Genomic DNA, 21,777 nt, shown 5'->3' with positions numbered 1-21,777 from the left:
CTAAAGTGTGTAATCCTTATACCACATTTCCTAGTTCGTGATCTATGTCGTTAAGATTGAAAGTATTTGTGATCGCGCTTAGACTCACTTCGCCTAAATTAAATGTTGTGATGACTACCGCATTTCGATACTGACTGTTTTGATGGACCAGATTGAATAGCATTACTCATATTATCCAACTGTTTTCATTGGTTAACCATTTAGATATTTTCTTAAAATATCAAAACTTGTTTACAAAATTATTATATACATGACTATCATTGACATTGCTCAATGAGGCCCAAGTGGGAGAATGTAAGAACTCTATTTAGTGGGCCTCACTGATCAACGGTCTGGATTGTTATACAGTTGGACTGGATGATTGAGTAGACCAGTGGGCCCCACTTCAGGTGATGCGCTGCGCAGTCTATCTGCGCAGCTATGCGTACTAGGGCTGGAATGCTATAGCTGTCTTACGCAGATAGCAGTTTGAGTTGAACTAGGATGCTACAACGTGGAGCATGGGAGAGAGAGTTGTGATGGGTTTCAAACTCCCTCTCCACAGACTCTATAAAAGAGAGCTGGGTCCCCAATCCTACACCAACAGCAGAAATTCGAGTCCCATCTACTGATTTGCAGAAAGGGTGTGAAGGAGAGGAAGATCCTAAGCTCTACAGGTTTTCTGGTATTCTTATCCGGCTTCCATGGCGGCGTCTCAGCTAGGTAAGCTATCCGACCCCTGATCGCCATGTCCCATGCACAGACAGATCCGTGGGCCTATTCCGCATATAGATTAGATCCCACAATGATCAGATACTGGAAGGGGGAAGGCTTTATGGGAGATGCTGAAAGTTTGGAGGAAACAATGAACAAATGATACTAGTGGGTTTAACAACTCAAAACTTCTTGTTTGTTATTGGAATGTAAGGGCAAAAGGTTTGTAAAGATGCACGATGTGGTTAGAGATGTTGCCATTTATATTATGTCAAAAGATGATGAAGAATGTAAATCCTTGGCAAGAGCTGGTGTAGGATTGAAAGGCTTGCCACAAGGGAAAATGGATGGTGAATACAAGGATTTCTCTCTTCCGGAGTGAAACAGAGGAATTGCAGGAAGGGATGTGTTGCCCTAAACTGCTAACATTGCTAATGGGAGAAAATCTGAAGTTGAGCGAAATACCAGGTTGGTTTTTGAAAGGGACAAAAGCCCTTCGGGTTTTGGATCTAAGCAAAACTTCTATTAGTAGGCTGCCAACATCACTTTCAGAGCTGAAGAACTCACAGGTGCTTTATTTGAGTAGTTGCAGGTTTGAAACAAAGGGTTGTTTGTCACCACTTGTGGGACTGAACCAGCTTGAATCCCTTGATCTTTCCTGTAACAAAGACTTGCATGAGTTGCCAGATGAAATTGGGGAATTGGTCAGCCTTAGGAGATTGAACTTGTCATTTACAAAGAAACTAGCATTTGTACTACGTGGGTGGTTGAAGATGTTGAACAGCTTTAGCAAGTGGGAGGTTGAAGGAGAAGACACAAGCAGCAGCATAAACATCGCGCTTTGGATGAGGTGGCATCTTCGTCTGGTCGACGATAGATCGACAAACGGCGAAAATTTATGCATTTTTCAGATTTTTTTTTTTTTTATTAGAACTCTTTTAATTATTTTTAGAGTTTGTTTAAAGTTATTTAACCATGCTAAACTTGTTTATTTTGGGTATCTATTTATTAATTAAAATTCTCAGGAGATTCGAAAAAATAAAAATAAAAATTATGGATTCAAGGCGTTTATTGATCGAGGAATATGGTAATCACCTCAGCACGTCATTCGTCCGTAACTCTTGATTCTTGTAGCATGGCCCACTTGAGTTTTTGGAATACTATGATTTTATCGGATGAATAGATTGGATGACATAAAAGTATGATTATTGTAAAGTATCAGAGCATCATGGATACACATGTACATAGATTGCTGACGTTAGCATCATATCAATTTCGGATTGATTTCCACAATATCGAGTGCCAATCCAGCCCAATGAAAGGTGGAAGGGAAATAATACATATGTCCAAAAATGATTGCCGGCGGATTTTAGGGGGAAGCCTTACACAAGAGGTTACTGCGCAGAAAACCTAGGTGGGGTCCTCCCTGATGTTTGTGAGAAATCCACCCGGTCCATCCGTTTTTCAGATCATTTTAGGACATGGGACCAAAAACAATCCAGATCCATTACTCAAGTGGGCCGAAAACGTGAGGATTGAACGTCCACAGTTGAAATATTCATGGGGCCAAAGAAGTTTTGAATCAGGCTAATATTTGTGTTTTCAGTTTATCTCAGTAGGAATGACGTTATAAACAGTACGGATGGCATGTAAAAATCACTGTCAACACAGGAAAGTTTCAACTTTAGGAATTTCCTTACCCACCTTTTCCTTTAGGGCGGCCCACCTTAGTATTGTATCCTTCTCATTTTTTGTCCCAAGTACTAAAATGATCTCACAAAACGTATAAATGGGATAGATTTCTCATAAACATCACGATGGACCCACCTAGGAACTTCCCGTCAAAGGCTTCCACAGGATATCCACCTCCTACGTTATTGCGTTTTCTTCACAGCCGACCAGGGTGCTAAAAGCAATTCAAGTCAAGTCAATAAAGAAGAATAATAATAATAATAATAATAATAATAAAAAAGAAAAAGCAAGAGTGCCCGGATATTCTACTTTCTTATGAACAGTGTCGGTTTCAGGCTGCTTTGGGCTGAGCCAGGTGGGTTAGACCAGGGCGCGTTTTGGGTTGAGTATAAAGTCCCACGGCTGGACAGGGACACACTCATAATGAAATCGGATTGCGTACGCTCTCATCGTACTGAGTAAACTCAGTTCGGCCCACCTTGAATGTATGTGGTCTATCCACGCGGTCCATCCGTTTGTTCATCTAATTTAAGGGGTTTAGCCCAAAATTGAAGCATATCCAGAGATCAATTGGATCATACCATAGGAAACAGTGGGAATAATGATTTCCACCATTGAAACCTTTCTAGGACCCAAAGTGATGTTTCTTTGTCATCCAATCTGTTCATAAGATTATAGAGACATGGATGAAGGGAAAACATAAAAATAAGCTTGATCCAAAACTGCTGTAGCCCCCAAGAAATTTTATACGGTAAACGTTCAATTCAAATGTTTACTGTAGTGTGGTCTATTTGAACATGTATATGCTTCAGTTTTGGGCCGGAGTCCTAAAATTATCTGGTAAGATGGATGGACGGAACGGATGAAATACATAAATCATGTTGGAGTTCACTCAGTACGCTAAGCGTAGTGATCCGCTTCCCTGTCTAAAGTGTCTATGTTATCTCATGCAATAGAGCATGGAAAGACTTATTCGAGAGCGGTCCGGCCGGACCCAATACGGTGCAAACCTTACCGTGGGGCCCAACTTGATGTATTTATTATGCATCCACACCGTCCCTCCATTTTTTTCAGATAAATTTAGGGCATTACCCCAAAATTGAAGCAGATCCAATTATCAGGTGGACCATACCATAAGAAACAGTGGTCAACTGACCATTAACGGCCCATAGAAGTTTTGGATCAAGCTTATATTTGTTTTTTTTCCCTCATCCAGGCTTATGTGACCTTATCAACAAATTCTATAGTAAATAAAAACCACAGAAACATTAATCTGCTACCTAAGAAGTTTTTAATGGTAGAACAGTCAATCACCACTGCTTCTTACGGTATGGTCCACCTGATAATTGGATCTGATCTATTTTTGGAATAATGCACTAAAATGATCTGAAAAAACAGATGGACAGTATGGATACATAATACATAAATCAAGGTGGGCTCCACGGTAAGGGCTGCACCTTCCTGGGTGAAGCCAGGGTCTCACCTAATCCACTCTCAAGTCATTCCCTACTTTCCTAAAGGCAAGCTCAATCATTGCTATTTGTAACATTTTTCACCCATCTTGGTTTCTTCCCTATCAGTATTCTCTATTCTCAAACCGAGGTACGGTCCTTTCTCGATCTTTCCTCCTCCATGGTTCTCTCTTTTAATTTTATTTTATTTTTTCAAATAGTCTTTTGATGAACAATTTTACTGTTTCTCTATCTTTCCTCCTCTCTGATTTATTATTTTTATTTTTATTTTTAAATAATGTTTGGATGAAAATCATTTTTGATAAGGTGACTTTAACCATCAGACCTATCGTTAGGAAAATGGATGCTCCAAATTAATTATGTTGAGAAAGGTTTGATAATTGGTGTAGACATCTATTATGCATGCTCCACATTTGATTGACAATAGGCCTTGGGTGAATTGATAAGGTGATTCTAACCATTTGATCAATTGATGAGAAAATGAAAAATTCAAAATTATTATACTAGATCGAAAATGTTTGAGCATTAATTTGGCTGTCTATTAGCTATGGTACACAGTCGAATAACAATAACTCTCAAGAAACGCTTCAATAGGTAATACTAACCATTTGATAAATGACCAAGAAATTCTCTCTATTTTCTCTCTCTCTCTCTCTCTCTCTCTATATATATAGATTGGTGGTCTCCTGCGCACCCTACCGTAGATGCCATTGTGCGCTCCTATGCTGACTCACTTGGATGGGTAGGGCTGGGTTGGATGAAGTGGGCCTCACCATGATAAGTTCATGAAATCTACTCCAATCATTTGGTTTGTAATATAAATTTAGTAGTAAGGATAATAAAACAGGAATATTTGTGATTCAAGTGAGCCACACTACGAGAAACAGTGGGAGAGCGAATGCCTATTGTTGAATCTTTACATGGCATACCGTGATATATACATGAAATTATCCACTCCAACCATTAGCTGATTCATGAAAATGCATGCTAGGGAAAATATTTAGACCCATGGGTGATTTATGTAGGCCACACCAAGTGAAAACGTTTGGACGGTGAGTGCCCTGTGCACTGTTTCTATTCATATTACCCGCTTGGATCAGGGATTTGGGTGACTTCACATACTGGATTGCTAGTTGGTGGTCATGGCCCCAAAATAATGTATTTGTTTTATTCAAGCTGTCCATCTATTCTATCATCTCATTTTACAGCATTAGCTAAAAATTGAGCCAGATCCAAATGTCAGATGGACCACACCGCGTGAAAACAGTGGTGATTGAACGCCCAACATTAAAAACTTCCTAGGTCGACTGTATTGATTAAGTCATATACAAACCTGGATGAAGGGAAAAAACAAATATCAGCTTGATAGAAAACTCATAAGGCCTCCGGGGAAAATTTTTAATGGTCGTCATTTAATCACCACCTTTTCCTGTGGTGTGGTCCACTTGAGAGTTGGATCTTTCTCATGTTTGGGGTCATGCCCTAAAATGATATGAAAAAAGGGATGGACGGTGGATAAAATATACATATATTATGGTGGAGCCCACGTTATACCTCCAGCACCGTCTGGTCAACATGCAGAGATGGGTGGAAAACTGAGGGAGGTGTGAGGGTGGCCCAATGTGATGTGTAAGTGAAATCCACTCCAAACATATGGCGGCGTGTGATGACAATTTGGTAATAGGGCTCAAACATCATCCACATTTATAATTTATGGTGGGCCACGTTAGCGGAAACAGTGAAGGTGATGCCTGCCATCCAAACTATTTCACTCAGTTTGGGCCACATAAATCACTTATGGGCATAAAATTTGGTTCACATGTATGGTTCTTCACTGGGTGGATACTGGTTGGAGTGGATATTACATAAACATCATGGTAGGCCCAATACAAATTCAATGGTAGTTATTCCCTTATCCACTGTTTTCTTTGTTTGACACACCTAAATCATGAATCCGACTGATTGATGAGCCTCATGAATAATTTTAGCATGTCTGGCTATAATGGGCGGAATGGATTCCATGAATACAATATGATGGAGCACACCCCAGCCCTACCCTCTAAGCAAGTCCGCCTTGGCTCTCTCTCTCTCTCTCTCTCTCTCTCTCTCTCTCTCTATATAGTCAGCTAAGGCCGCATTTTGTTTTTTCATCAGCCTTATAATATATATTTCTTTTTATTTGTATCTTATGACCTATTTTAGTCTTTTATGTATTATTCGTGATTAATTTAGTTATTATTTGGCCTAATGTGTTCATATCTCTCATAGACGACTAAGATGATATACCTTTAAAATTTGACCATTTATAGGATTTTTGGCGATCTTTCAATCCATATCGCAAAAGATATAAGCTCCTCCATGGAGAACATTTACCACTGTAAATGGTCCATTGCAAGTGAGCAACCATTTGCGGAACTTGGCATCCTTGGTTCTGAAAGGCAATATTAGTTTCCAAACCATAACATCCTCTCCAAAAGCCTTTTTTTTCACTTTCTTATCATACGCTCGAGTGACCCAAGCTTTGTTGGATACAATAGAATACAATGCCTTCAGTTGCATTTTATCTAAGTTCTTGAGTTTGACCAACATAACCTCCGTGAACTTGGCTGGGTCAAACTAGCCTAATAAGCCACCCTTAATAATGGCACAATCACCTCCAAATGCAACACAACATTGTGTCCATACATAAGCCTAAATGGACTCATCCCTGTGCTCGTTCGATACGAATTTCGATAAGCCCAACGAGCTTCCGATAACTTAATATGTCATTCTTTAGGATTCTCGTTAATCATCTTGCACAAAATATTCTTAATGACCACGTTACTAGCCTCGGCCTGGTTGTTGGCCTAAGCATAATAAGATGATGAGTAACAGTTTAATTTTATATTGATCAGTCATCATTTTGACTTCTTTAGATGAAAAAGGTGCACCTCGGTCCATCGTGATCATTTCATGAATTCCAAATATGTGAATTATATGAATCTCAATGAACTCAATAATCTCTTAATGACCATTTCTCATCATAGGTTTTGCTTCTATCCATTTGGTGAAGTAATCAGTGGCCACAATAATGAAATTGTCCTCTAGATGAAGGAGAACAAAATTTTCCTATCAAATCAATAGTCCACCCTCAAAATGGCTAAGGTTTGATAATCGAATGCAACCTGATCGCAGGCATGTGCTGTATCGACCCATGTTTTTGTCATGCTTCACATCCTTTGGCATATTGGATACAATCGGCTAACATTTTGGCATGTGCAATGCCGTGGAGATGAGATAGATTGTACAAGAGTCTCGGCATAGCAAACCTCATAATTAGAGTTGTAAGCGAGTTGAACCGAGTTGAGCTTGGCACGGCTCGACTCGGCTCGGCCAGCAGCTAACCCCAGCTCGAACTCGGCTTGGCTCGATTTTCGAGCCTAACTGGCCAGCTCAGTTCAGTTCAGTCAGCAGCTCAACCCAGTTCGAGCTGAATTCGAGCATGTGAGACATTATAAACACATATAATGCCTCTTCAATCTCTCACATAATGCAAAACAGTAACAACAATTCACATGTATTTCATCAAACACTCATCAAGCAGCATAAAAAAATAAAATATGAGGGCAGTTCTATACTGTAATTTTTTTATATAGTGATTTGTTTTGTATCCATTCTTTCCTCGCCACCAACCAATTCTGCGGAGAATGTACAAATTTGAAACAACACTTAGTTGAGTCATTTCATTAAACACTTGGTAAGCAACATCAAGATAAAAATAACCAAGTCACTAAGCCGATTCGATCTGAGTCAATTCAAGCCGAGTCGAGTCAAGCTTGGGCAAGCTCAAACTCGGCTCAAAATGTTTTCAAGCTCCAAAAACCAACTCGAGTCAGTTTGAATCCAATTTCGAGCTTTTCTGAGTCGAGTCGAGCTAGCTGACGCAGCTAATTCGACTCATGTACAGCTCTACTCATAATAACAAGGGATTTTTAATGCAAAATTCATCAGGAGTTGGGATTTTACATAATAATGTCTCAAGGAATGAAAATTACCTGGAGATGCTTTTCAAATAGAGCAATTACCAGAATGCATTCAATTATTTTTGTTTAAAAAAGTGGTAGAGTAAAAAATTGTGGGCTCATTGTATGTATATGGCATCCTAACTGTCCACCGTACAAACTCTCAACATGCATTAACAAGAACAAGAAATATCTAGCCAATGTAATCATCAAATAGGCTTCATGCGAATTTGGATGCTTTTGGGTAGTGTGTTTTTTTGTTTTTTTTTTTCATGGTATAACCCATCCAGTGTTTTAAATATTGATGATATCGACCGATATATCCCACAATATATCATGTATTCCACTTGTGCGATATGAAACATACAAGTAGTGGGATATATCCCACATGTTCAATCCGTTAAGCATTTTTTTTCGATCTTTTTTTCTGTAAATCATGTTAAATCATTGTTAAATTGTTACAAATCCATGATTTTTCATGTTTTGAATGGCATGAAAAATCATGAATTGGGAACTTCGATTTCAATATTTGGAGGAGAAAGAACAAGTTGCGGATAATTGAAAAAAATCAAAATCAAAATCAAACATGTAACCTAATCTAGTAATTCTTCTTTTGCTTTTGAATGTATTACTTGTGTTTCCACACGTCTTCTTACATTTATAAATTATATAAATAGACTTTGAATATACTTGCATTAATTCAGTTAGACAACGCATAGATTAGGATCCCATACAAAGAAAACTTATTATGTGCACTTGATTTTTATAATGTTTTGATTTGTAAGTGTGTATTGATGTCTTTTTTAACAATCCTTGAAATTTTGTTGAAAAATTCAACCAATTTCTAATGTTTCCCCATGTTTCCAACAACAACGATACATTACGCAATACAACCGATATATATCCCATGCGATAACCTATATGTATCATCTGTATCCCAAGGGTGTGATACGTAACGTGATACCGATATTTCAAACATTGAACCCATCTTATGATTCAATCCTCTAGAATTTGGATCGTCACCACAATTCTTGACTTCACCACTTTTTCTTTTTTTTTTTTTTTAAAAAAAAAACAACAACCAAAAAAAAAAAAAAGGATTTTGGTATTTGCCCCCTTGGAAACAAATTAAAAAATCACAATCAAGTAACAAATCTTGATTGTCAGATTGTGAAGATTATAACAAATAAAAAATCCTATCCTGATTCTTCATGTTGTCGGCAGCTTCCATACCCTTCATGGCCTAAAACATGCTGCCCTTGAGGGGATCATCGCTGCCGACTCCAGGTCCCAGAACAGATCACCCAAATTACCCATGTCAATCTAGCCATCAACTACCTCAGTGGTACACTTACAAGAGTTTCAACAGGAGGTCATGGGTTCGAGTACCCATTGTGTTGAAATCCCACTGTGGTGTGAGTGCATGAGTGTGAGTGCATCTGTTAAAAAAATAAAAATAAAAAATAAATAACAGTTTTTATCTGCTCCATTGGGATCAAGACTTCTGACTGTAAGCACTAATGCCACTCAAACTCTCTCTAATACATAATTACCATTAATTACAACAAGATGAACTCAATTTTAGGCATCTACCAATTTATTCCTTAATGTTTAGATGGGCACCACAAAACTCAGCTTATGCACCACACAGTCGTCAGGGACTCTAGCCGCTGGGTCCTCAGCTTTAAGAATCTTTAGTCATCAAAGGAACAAATATCATTCCCTTTCCATCGCTAACGCCCATCTTTTTTTTAGAGAGAGAGAGAGAGAGAGAGAGAGAGAAGAATTGTTCCGTCTCAGGAAGGTGAGCATGAGTTGCACCTCAGGGCCTACATGTAGAGATGATCTTATGATTTGAACAACCCATCTTCTAAGTGCTGATATAAATGAACTATTGTGGAATAATGTCACTTCAAAAACAATCCAAACCCTTTACTTTTGAAGTTGGATGTGAGCCATCAAAAACTTTCTTTTCATTTCTACATTCATCTGCATATAATGATGGTCAGAATAATCCATTGGTAAGTTCGTTATAATGACTGATATATAGTATGTAGTGAAGGAATGTTGTTGGTCATCAGACCATCAGCATGCAGCCCAATGGGGTGACAAGCTGGTGATCATCAGTCACGACACAGGCAAAACAAACTCCTTACGCAATGTCTCAAACCTGATTGTTATTGTTTATAATGCCATTTGTGTTGAATAGGAAATGGAAGCAGTGCCCTCAGTCATCATGGAAATTGGAAAGTGTTTATGCAATTGTCTTAAGAAACATGTGGGCTATCTTGTTCATTTAAATGACAATGTTAACGATTTGAAAGACTGCCGTGAAGAACTAGTGGCCAAGAAAAGTTCCATACAGAATTTGGTAAGGACCGGCTGCTCCAAAGGCGAAGAAGAAACTGAGGAAGTTACTCTGTGGCTAACACGAGCTGTTCTCATGGAAGAAGCAGCAAATAGGATCCAGGAGGGAGCAGGACAAAACAAGAGATGCCTGTGTTGTCCAAATCTGATATGGCGTTACAGAATAAGCAAGCAGGCAAAACAGATGGAGGAGAGCATCAGTACGCACCTCAAAGAAAGAAAATTTGAGAGGGTGACAACGGCCTCTCCCCTTCCGACAGTCATAAACCAGGATACTCCATCGATCGCAGGTCTAACATCAGCAGAACTAGTTATGAAAGATGTCACAGATGCTTTAAATAATGATAATATCAAAATAATTGGTGTGTGGGGCATGGCGGGAGTAGGTAAAACTACCCTCGTGAAAAATGTGAACAATCGGATGAAAGGCTCTGAACGTTTCGATAAAGTCATAATGGTGATTGTTTCCAAAGACGTGGACTTAAAAAGGGTCCAAGGTGACATTGCAGGGAACTTGGGTCTGAACCTTGGGAATGGGCCCAGCAGCAGTGAAAATTCTGAATTCTCTAGAGCAAATACCATACAGAATGCATTGATGAAGAAGAAATTCCTCATCATATTAGATGATTTATGGGAGCGACTTGAACTTGCCGATGTAGGAATTCCATATGATAATCTCCCCGAGGGTTGTAAAATTTTATTCACCACACGAAGTGAAGTTGTCTGCAGACAGATGGAAACCCAGGTTAATGTCAAGGTAAGGGTGCTCTCAGATGAAGATTCATGGAAATTATTCAAAGAAAAGGCAGGTGATGTTGTTGATGAACTTTCACTGTGTACAGTGGCAAGGGAGGTTCTTGAAGAATGCGGTGGTCTTCCTCTCGCAATTGTAACACTAGGAAGGGCACTCAGATGTGTGAGAGATCTTAGGGTGTGGAAGTATGTACTTTCACGACTGCAAGAGTCTGCCCCAAGCGAAATCGAAGGCATGGAAGGTAAGGTGTACCAGTCCATCAAAGTAAGCTACGACCGTCTACTTCCTGAGTTGAAACCTGGCTTCTTGTTTTGCTGCCTGTTTCCTGAAGACTATAACATTGATGTGGATGGCATGATCGGATATTGGAAAGGGGAAGGCTTTCTGGGAGATGCTGAAAGTTTGGAGGAAACAATGAACAAAGGGCACTATTGGGTTGAACAACTCAAAGCTTCTTGTTTGTTATTAGAAGGTGATGACAAAGGGTTTGTAAAGATGCACGATGTGGTTAGAGATGTTGCCATTTATATTGCATCAAAAGATGATGAAGAATATAAATCCTTGGCAAGAGCTGGTGTAGGATTGAAAGGATTGCCACAAGGGAAAAAGTGGGGTGAATACAAGAGGATTTCTCTCCTCCGGAGTGAAACAGAGCTGCAGGAAGGGATGTGTTGCCCTGAACTGCTAACATTGCTAATGGGAGAAAATGGGATGTTGAGCGAAATACCAGATTGGTTTTTGAAAGGTCCAAAAGCCCTTCGGGTTTTGGATCTAAGCCAAACTTCTATTAGCAGCCTGCCATCATCACTGTCAAACCTGAAGAACTTACAGGTGCTTCATTTGAGTAATTGCAGATTTAAAGAAAAGGGTTGTCTGTCGCCACTTGAGGGACTGAACCAGCTTGAATCCCTTGATCTTTCCTATAACAAAGACTTGCATGAGTTGCCAGAAGAAATTGGGGAATTGGTCAGCCTTAAGAGATTGAACTTATCACATACTAAGAATCTAGCAATTGTACCACGTGCCATCATATCAAGGTTGACTCGTTTGGAAGAATTGAAGATGTACAACAGCTTTAGCAAGTGGGAGGTTGAAGGGGAAGATGCAAGCAGCAGCAGCAGCAGCAGCAATGCTACCTTGTCTGAAGTGGCATCTTTGACAAAGCTGTCCTGTTTGTTTATCTGGATTGCGGATGTTGACCGTTTCATGAAAGAGTATGCTCAGCCTAAAATTTGGGCAAACCTAAAGAAATTTCTTTTATGCATGTACCAATCAGGTTACAAAGAATTTGCAGTCGAAGTCAGTAAGAACGACGAAGTTCAATTCAGAATCAATATGGAAAACAGCTACGAATGCAATGGAGGGAGGGTGCTTACTTGTTGCAATCATATCCCTGAGTCGTTTAGGACATTTTTGGCACATACGACGAGATTAAGGTTATGTTTTCAAGAGGGACTAAAGACATTTAGTGGGATTGAAGGGTTCCAAAGTCTGGAATATCTTTTCATATACCGCTGCAAAGATATGGAATGCATTTTGAGTCCAAAGGAGTCTCAGGAAATTACGTTACAGAATTTACGGGAGTTGGAATTATCTTACCTTGAAAAGCTAGAGAAAGTGGTGTCTGATGATGAGGGATCACTTCCTGCCACATGTTTTCAGAAACTAATGTTCTTGAATGTGTGTGGCTGCCCAATGCTAAACCATTTACTTCCATCTAGCTTATTGCCAAGAATGGAGAACCTAAAACAAGTCGACGTGCAGAGATGTAGCGGATTAGAGCATGTGTTTGCTGGACCGACTCTGCTGCAACAAGATGGACTACTCTCCAAACTCGAACACCTGATTCTTCATGATCTACTATACATGAAGAGTATTTGGATGATGGGGATGGTGGTAACACTCCAAAACTTGAGAAAAGTGAATCTTCGGAACTGTCATGGCTTGGAGAAGACTGTTTTCTCATCCGTGCAGATGAAGGGGGGTCTCCCCAATCTTGTCTTTCTCTGCATAGAAGACTGCCCAGGAGTAGAGGAGATAATATCAGAGGTGCTAGACAATGAGGGTCTCCTTCCTAAACTAACAAATTTGATTTTAAGCAACCTACCAGAACTGGTGCGTATCTGTGGGGGAAGAGGACAAAGAAGAGCTGACCAACTACAACTGGATTGGCATTCGTTGGAAGAAATTTATGTGGAGGGATGTCCCAAGCTCACCAAGCTGCTGCCTCTACAAGAAGGACGCTATGGTGTACCCTCGCTGCAAAACATTAGGGCAGACTGGAAATGGTGGGAGGGGTTAGATTGGGACGGAGACGACACCGTCAAGTCCCATTTCGAGCGTTTGCATCGGTCACTGTGATCTCTTCATGTGTTTTATTTTCGTTTTTTTACCATGTATTGTAATTTCATAAGGTCTCCTAAGCCCACACACGTGCACAAAATGGCCCGCGTGGGAGGTCTCAGCTTTCACCAGGAATGACTCGCTGTTTAGATCTCCTTGCCTAACTATTTCGCTCCTCAATTGCGCCACGGTGTGTAAGACAAATGGATGGCTAGAAAGAATTGCTTCAGCCGTAGATTTGTTTTCTATATTGTGACCTGCCTGAGGAGTGAAATAGCTTGATTTTGTAGGCCCATAAAATCTAATCAGTGTCCTCCACCAAATTGAAAGCTTGGATTTCACACATGCAGACCATTTTGTCGTGCGTGCATGGCATGTGCATGGCAGGATTCACACGCTTGTGAGCTTATTAAACCACTTTTTGTGTGTGTGTGTGTGTGTGTTTGTGTGTGTGACAGTATGAGCACTATCGTTGTCGTGGTTGTTGTTGTTGTTGATTGTTGACTATTGTTGCTTGAGGTTTGAGTTTGATTGTGTGTGCACTCAGCTAAGAAATGTATCGTATTGCCAATGTTAGGGACAGTAATTCTTAAGTAATTTCATTGTTGTGTTTGTTGGGCTAAACCATTTTTAGTTAGGATTGTTGCTAAACCATTTAGAACTAAGGCAGGAAATGGGCTAAACCGCAGATGGGGTTTTGTGGGTCAGGCATGGACCTAACATTTCAGCCAGTTGATCAGATCATTGCGTGATAATCAATCCTGGTTACTAAATGGGCCAGACTTCTGGCCAGCTGCCGCAATATCTTACATTGAAGCATGGCTAGAGCTTGGAAAAAGACCTGTCTTGAAGCTGGTCCATTACCATGCCTAGTTCCAGTGAGAAACTGTATGCCCTCACATAATTATACCATATAAGCAGTCCATGAATGGTATTAGAGTAGGAGGTCTCGTGTTCGAGACTTCTCACTAGAAATGATTAATGCAGGGACATTTTCACATGGGCTCGAGTGAGGTGGTTTGTGGGATGCAGGGGCACACTCCCTTCTTATCCAAGGGTCACAATAAAAAAGTTAATACTTTTCTATGAATGAAATTTCCAGGAGCATAGCCCATCAAAAGTGGTGACTAATGGATGAAAGGCCTACCTCACTAAGCCACGGGCTGCATTTTACAATGTTTAGAAAGAAAAAAAAGCACATTAGGATTTTATAATCCCTTGTCAGATATGTTTTCCAACAATTTTCAGTTTGAAAATCATACGAGGGACTATAACCTTAATAAATTATTATTATTATTATTATTTTGGAAAGTAAGAAAGACTCTCTTATTATTTACTCTGGGAAAAGCCCAAAGAAATGCAAGAAAAAAGAGGGCAGGAGCCCCTGTGGACAAAAAGAAAAGGGAAGAAAAAATTCCCCACACCCCGGGCCGAGGACCAAAAGCCCACACTTCAAGTTAAGGAGAGAACAAAGGGGGAAAATAAAGGACAGAAAATACAAAAGAGGAGAAGACACCCACTCTCTTAACTAAGGAGAACCCACATCCCAGGCCAGGAAGCTCTGTTGCAAGGATTAGGTGGCTAGATGTATCCAACGGAGCATTAGTAAGCTTCAAAAGAGACCCCTGTGGTGCTTTGAAACAATACTAGTCTGGCACCCAAAGCAGGAGACGAAGGTGTGAACTCGGTGAGCATATAAGCGCATCTCCCAGGAAGAAGCTGAAAGATCTAATAAAGCACACAAGATGCACTTGGATGCTAGCACCTACAATATAGGCAGAATTTAGTCTGAAAGTACCAAGAAAGAAAATTTGGAAGCTTTCACCCCTTGGCCCTAATAAAATTATGATATAGTGCCATGAATTTCAAGTGGATCTATTGTGGTAAATGTTGGAAGACTGGTTTTCCAAATATGGACACTAAATACAGAGCATACAAGGTGGGAAAAGACGTGATCCAATCGAGCAAAGGAGGAGGAAGTGCACTGTACTTGTAAGGATCAACATTTAAACCGGGGATGCATGTGAAAAAAATATGGTGAAAAATTCAATTAGGCATTTGGACATCACCAAACCTATATTCCAAATAGATTTTATACTGTAATGGTGTGAGGTTTGCAAGCCCCACAAACACTGCCTCTCAAACGTTTTCACAATGCACATATGCCCATGTGGAAAGTTTTTAGAAGTGCGACTATCCAATACAGAAAAATCAAGTTTTCAAAATAAAATGAATAAAATGCTTCTACAGCAATTATTTGTATAACATATGCAAGATGCAACCATTCATTATGGGTGCATGTATCATTTTGGTGATAGAGACAAGCTCCCACACAGGTTATGCCCAACCTCAGAGGGTGATTACATCTAGCGCTAGAGTTTAAGGATTCACACAGATAAAGAGGCAAGGTCTAAACATATCTGCCTATTGAATCATAACATTTATATTTCAACTATTATAAGAATCCAGGGATGATAATGCATATGGAATCAATAAATACAATCACCGTTGTTGATCATTGATGTGAACCAGAGAGATGAGTAGCTCAAATCTATGATTTATGTGATGGATAGGATTAAGATGCACGCACATATGCAATCTAAGAATCTAGAAAGAGAAACTCAGATCATGATGACGCCCACACTTTGCGGATCTTCTTGGAAAAGATGGGGTCCACCATACAACAATATAGTTAGAGATTATCACAATATTAAAATCCATAAGCATGTTTCACAAACCTAAAATTTCATTATTAAATTTTTTTTTTCATGGGTGCATACATCGATCATCATCTCACAAGAGATCCAAGTGTTTCATCACAAAAGGGGACCACACAATTGGAAAGATCTTGTCAAAAAACACTTCGCAACTATTTAATCCTGTCCTAGATCAGCCCACAAATGGCCGATTAAGGTTTCCATAGTGATTCTCTCAAGAGAGACTGAGCGCGGTTTTGGGCCGCCCACTTTTACACATAAACATAGGCCTTGCACAAGTTATCTAGATGCCATTGAACAACATATGATGGTCTCCCTTTCATAGCAAATGAATGTCCAAATAATAATATCACAAAAACCATTGAAAGGCTATGATGATGGTAAATGAGCAGAAACCCAAACTTGGGCCCACATAATTAAGAAAACTGTAGACAACACTTAAACAACAATTGGTGTTGTGCATGGCTTTCACTGAGTGGGGGCCCACTATGTACAAAAATTGGGCCAAAAGGATGCAAAAATCCTCTTGATCAAGCCAAAAAACGAGCAGGCTCACCTTTTAATATGATGGCCTATTTCCCAAGCCCACTATATTTCATCTTCTTGTTCTTTAGGGACTCAAGAGACCCATCACCTATTTCCTCTCTCACAGCAAGATAAACACGGCTACCTCTAGTAGTGTCAATTGGCCAGGTAGGGGCGTATAGGGGTACTCAGACCCATACCCACCAATGGGTACTAACCCATACCCATATCGATGTCGAGCCTCAAATGGGCACCTATACCCACAACCTCTAGAGTGCTGGTGTACACATTAGGGTATCAAGTACCCATTTATGATTTGAAATTTAAAACAATCACCCATTCACACATCATTTCCTCTCAGAAGATTACATTTTATAGTAGAGATTAAGAAAAAAAAAAACTACAGTTTTTCTTAAACAAAACAGAAAATATAGAATATGATAGCATGTTATTTCGAATTGGTGAATGTTTTTGGGATGGTTAAAGGTTTTAAAAATAAAAAAAATAAAAATCCAATGGTCCTATTTTAACAAACAAGTGTTAGAAGTTAGGATTGTTTGACCAATATAATTTTGGGATTGTTACCTAACGACTATGATTTCCACAATTTACTTGGTATTCGTTGAGTTATTGTTTGTCACATGTACAATTTCTGAGTGCTTGTGTATCGAGCGTCATACACAGCCCGAGTATCAAATAACTCCACATTTTATTATGACTCTTGATTTGGTACATAAATTCTACATGGAGACTTTTGATTTAGTAGATAAATTCTACAAATCCTAGCACTTCTACAACATGCTAATTTACATCTCAGATGGGTCACATGCGTAAAGTTTGATCTAGAAGGTCTGTTGTTATATATATATATATATATATATATATATATATATATATATATATATATATATATATATATATATATATATATATATATATATATAGTACTTACATCTCGGTACCTTTTTGAAAATGTTTTCAACAAGCCAACTCATTAATTAAGTAATTATCATCGGACTACCTCCATCATATTTCTCATATTTCTTAACAAAAATTAGGGTTCATATTTCTAAACAGAAGTTAGGGTTGTATTGGCAGTTTGGGTGGGCCTGGCTATGACGTTTATGTGAAATCCACCTCTAACTACCGGGTTGTCACTTCATGTTAGGCCCAGAACCCAAAAATCAGCCCCTTTCATGATTTGAAAGGATCACAAGATTGAAAATAATGTACAGGGCAATGTTCACCCTCCAAACTATTTCCCTTGGTGTGGTCCACCTGAATCACAGATGGGCTTATTTTTGGGGATCACGCCTAAATTTTGGTGTGGCATCTAATGGTTAGAGTGGCTTTCATATAATCATCATGGTGGGCCTCATAAAATTCAAGGGTGGACATCTCTCTCAACTGTTTCCTTTACTGTGGTCCACTTGAATCACATGTTAGCTTAATTTGTTGGTACTAGGCATAACATTAGATTACATGTCTACTGGTTGGAGTGGATCAAACATACACAAAACAGTGCGCCCATCAAAAATCAAGGGTGGATGTAGCCTAAATTATTATTTTTTTAATATCTCAGCAGAAATTGGGAATAATTGGATAGGGTGCCCACTGTGATGTGTATGTGAAATCCACTCCAACCATTATATGCGTAATCCCACATTAGGACCAGGGCCAAAAAATCAGGCTGATACGTGAATTAGGTTGGCCACACCAAAGGAAATAGTTAGGAGAGAGACGCCCACCCTTGATTTTTACAAGATCACCATTATGGATAGATGAAATCCACTCCAACCATTAGATACCACACCAAAATTTAGGCCTGGGTCCAAAAAATCAAACTCATTCGTAATTCAAGTGGGCCACACCAAGGGAAATAGTTTGGAGGGTCTGCGTTTCCTTGTACATTGTTTCCAATCATGTGGTCCACCTGAATCATGGATGGGGCTGATTTTTTAGCCCCAGGCCTAGCAAGGGGGATGCACCTGGTGGTCGTGCTGGATTTAACATAAACATCATGGTAAGGCCAACTCAAGCCTCAGACTTCCATTGAGAGATCTAACCGAAGATACGCTAATGATAATTACTTAAATTAATGCGGTAGCTTATTGAAAACCTTTTGAGAAAGGTATCAAGATGCAAGTACCATATGAAGTAGTATTTTGAAAAATTCCCTTGTTGATTTATATAATCAGGTTTGGTGGGGTTAAGAGTATAACCACACCTGATTCATTCATTAACCGGGCTAAAAAATAACCCAAACCCACACCCACAACCTTATAGCTACACCCATACCTGACCCATGTTGGCCCAGGCTGGCATACCCATTGGGTGCACCCAGCTGTTGACAACCCTAGCTACTGCATCTCTTCTCACAGGAAAGAGAGGGACCAGCAGAGGTGGTTGCCACGGCTGCCACTACAGTAACTGTCGGCTTGGCTATTGCTATTAATTTTTCTGGAATCCAATCGACGGTGTGATTCCATAGGTAAGATCATGAAACATATACATATGCAGAGACATCAACTAGAAAGCCACAAACTAGAAGTGTAGTTATACACATCCTTTGAGCCATGCCGATCCAATGATGCACGACCCTCTAGGCTAATTGAAGTGCGGTTAGCCACAAACCTTGGCCTGTAATTGGATGGCAATTGATGCGCAGTTGTACAAGATGTCCCCCATTTCAGAGCCAAAGAGATCCCATCACATTCCAGAGGTTGCAGACTAATTGAAGTTGACAGTGTATGAACCAAACCGCTCTTACTGCACCTGGAATTGATGAGGAGAGATGGCAGCCACAACTATCACAGTGAGAACTTCACAGTTGCTCATGGCCTAACTAGCATGAGACTTGCAATGACACCATATAGTAAAGACCCTTTTAATTTGTTTGGATTATTACTGATCACAAACATTATTTGAAAACACTATCCTCTTCAATCAGAATTTTAAATTGGATCATTTCATGTACAGACTCTTTGTGATTACTGGACATTCAAGTTATGAATTAGCACATCAAAAGAAACTCTGGCCATTTCATGGGCTTCATTTGGTGAATGAGCACTCATGTCCATTTATCTTTATGAATAACACATACCAGCATGTGCGGCCTGTCATCCAATTCTCTCCTCTTCAAAAAAATGAACAGCCTGTGATATTTTTCAGATGGATGGTTTCAGATCTCTAGAGAGTCCCATGAGTACCATAACATAGATATCACCAATATTCATTGCACGAGCATACTCCATTCTTGAAATGATGGAAGCGGTTTTGATCCCTAACAATGATTTCACGATCGTAAAGTTTTGATACAAGTTTTGTAACAGAGTGGCAATCAAGGCAGACCCTAAGGTTTTTCACTATGCGTATAGTGCTGCCTGGGATAGTATTTATCAAGCCAAAAGCAATTGCTAACTTTTCACTGTGACGATATAATGCAGTCTCCTTCTCTTCCTCATCGATATCAGCCAACACTTGAGAGGTATCAGGGGTATAACCTTCTTCGACCTTCGACCTTTGCCCCATCTCCTCTACTTTAGCATATATCTCTTTGATCCGAGGATGAGACATGTCCCCTGCGTGGAACTCATGGGCCACATTATCCAATTCAATCGAACTACAACCAGCTATCTTCTTCACTCCCCTTTCTTTCATCAAGTTTCTCACTTTGCCAGCATCCACCCATCTGCCTACAGATGCATACAGATTTGCTAGAAGCACATAACAACTACTATCATCAGAAGCTAATTCAAGAAGTTCTCTACCAATGCGCTCACCTATGTCGACATTCCCATAGACCCTACATGCACCTAGAAGGGTCTTCAAGACCACCACATCCGGCTGCCCACTCATACTCCTCACCAACCCTTCCGCTTCTTGCAACCGTCCAGCACGACCCAAAAGATCAACCATGCACCCATAATGCTCTGTTGTTGGTTCGAGCTCATACAAGTCCTTCATTGCCTCAAAGTACTTCAACCCTTTATCCACCATCCCTGCATGACTACACGCCCTCAGCACACCTACAAATGTAACATCAGTAGGCTTTGTGCCGCTTGCTAGCATCTCCTGGAATAGCTCCAATGCATCCCTTCCATGTCCATGCATCGCCAATCCACCAATCATCGCATTCCACATCACCACATTCCGTTTTGTGGGTCCCATCTTCTCAAATAACTCTAGTGCATTTTCTATACTACCACACTTGGAATACATGTCCACTAGTGCTGATCTCAGGAAGATACTCGATTCCATACCTGAATTCTCAGCATAAGAATGCACCCATTTTCCCAAACTGAGCGCACCCAAGTGAGATATTGAAGGAAGCACACTCACTAATGTCCGCTCATCAGGCCTAAATCCGGACCTCTGCATGGTTTCAAAAACCTCCAAAGCCTCTATAAATCTCCCCAAATGCACAAAACCTGTAATCAATGCCGTCCAAGCAATTAGTGTCTTTTGGGGCATTTCATCGAACAGTCTCCGAGCCATTTCCATGTCCCCAGATTTTGAATACCCATCGATCATCGCATTCCAAGAAGCGATGGATCCAAGGTCTGACTCAAAAGCTCGATGAGCAGAGTCTAGATCTTGAATTTCCGAGTAGAAACAGATAATGGAGCTTGCCAGATGAGCGTCAATCTCCCCAAACTTCAAGATCTGGCCGTGGATTTGTTTCCCTTCTTCAGCCGCTTGTGATCTCAAACATGCTTGGATCAAGAACGAGAAACCAAATTTGTTGAACTCAAAACCTTCACTCAGCATCCGAACGTAGAAAGTTATCGCCGATAGAGGGAATTCGCTCTGTGCGTGGCCTCGGATCATGAAATTCTTGGCAAAGAGAGTTGGATTCGGAGTTGTTTCAAACACGGATAGAGCATAGGGGAGATTTCCATGGATGACAGAGAATTCGATGATGGCGTTAACGGCGGACATGTCATGGATGAGAGAGGTTTTGATGAGATTGGCATGGATCTGCTGGAGTTCTTTCATGTTCTTACAGATCTTGAGTATGGATATGATGCTACTGCTGCTCCTGGATCGATCTGGTCTTTTATTTCTTCGATAATTGGGGATGGTGGGGTTTGTTGCTATTGATTTTACTGCTGTTGCCATTTGAATTTGATAGGAGAGAGAAAGAGAGTTGAATGGGGTGTTTTTTGGCGGGAGGTTCGTCCCCAGGAAGAGGTTGAGTTAAAGATCAGATG

General features: G+C 40.1%; 2 protein-coding genes across 2 annotated transcripts; one reads left to right on the top strand and one right to left on the bottom strand.

The window, feature by feature from the left end:
• The first annotated feature begins 1,040 nt into the window (after positions 1–1,040).
• On the top strand, positions 1,041–13,340 carry LOC131224204 (probable disease resistance protein At4g27220). The gene is made up of 2 exons (XM_058219742.1): positions 1,041–1,559; positions 10,068–13,340. Exons 1-2 carry the CDS (start codon positions 1,041–1,043, stop codon positions 13,338–13,340), a joined length of 3,792 nt encoding a protein of 1,263 aa, XP_058075725.1.
• A 6,428-nt stretch (positions 13,341–19,768) lies between these two features.
• LOC131223459 (pentatricopeptide repeat-containing protein At5g48910-like) lies at positions 19,769–21,777 on the bottom strand. The gene has a single exon (XM_058218885.1). It carries the CDS (start codon positions 21,683–21,685, stop codon positions 19,787–19,789), a length of 1,899 nt encoding a protein of 632 aa, XP_058074868.1. The 5' UTR covers positions 21,686–21,777; the 3' UTR covers positions 19,769–19,786.

This window comes from Magnolia sinica, chromosome 13 (genome assembly GCF_029962835.1).
Source record: "Magnolia sinica isolate HGM2019 chromosome 13, MsV1, whole genome shotgun sequence".
Classification (NCBI taxonomy): domain Eukaryota; kingdom Viridiplantae; phylum Streptophyta; class Magnoliopsida; order Magnoliales; family Magnoliaceae; genus Magnolia; species Magnolia sinica.
This window is presented reverse-complemented; position numbering and strand designations above follow the sequence as displayed.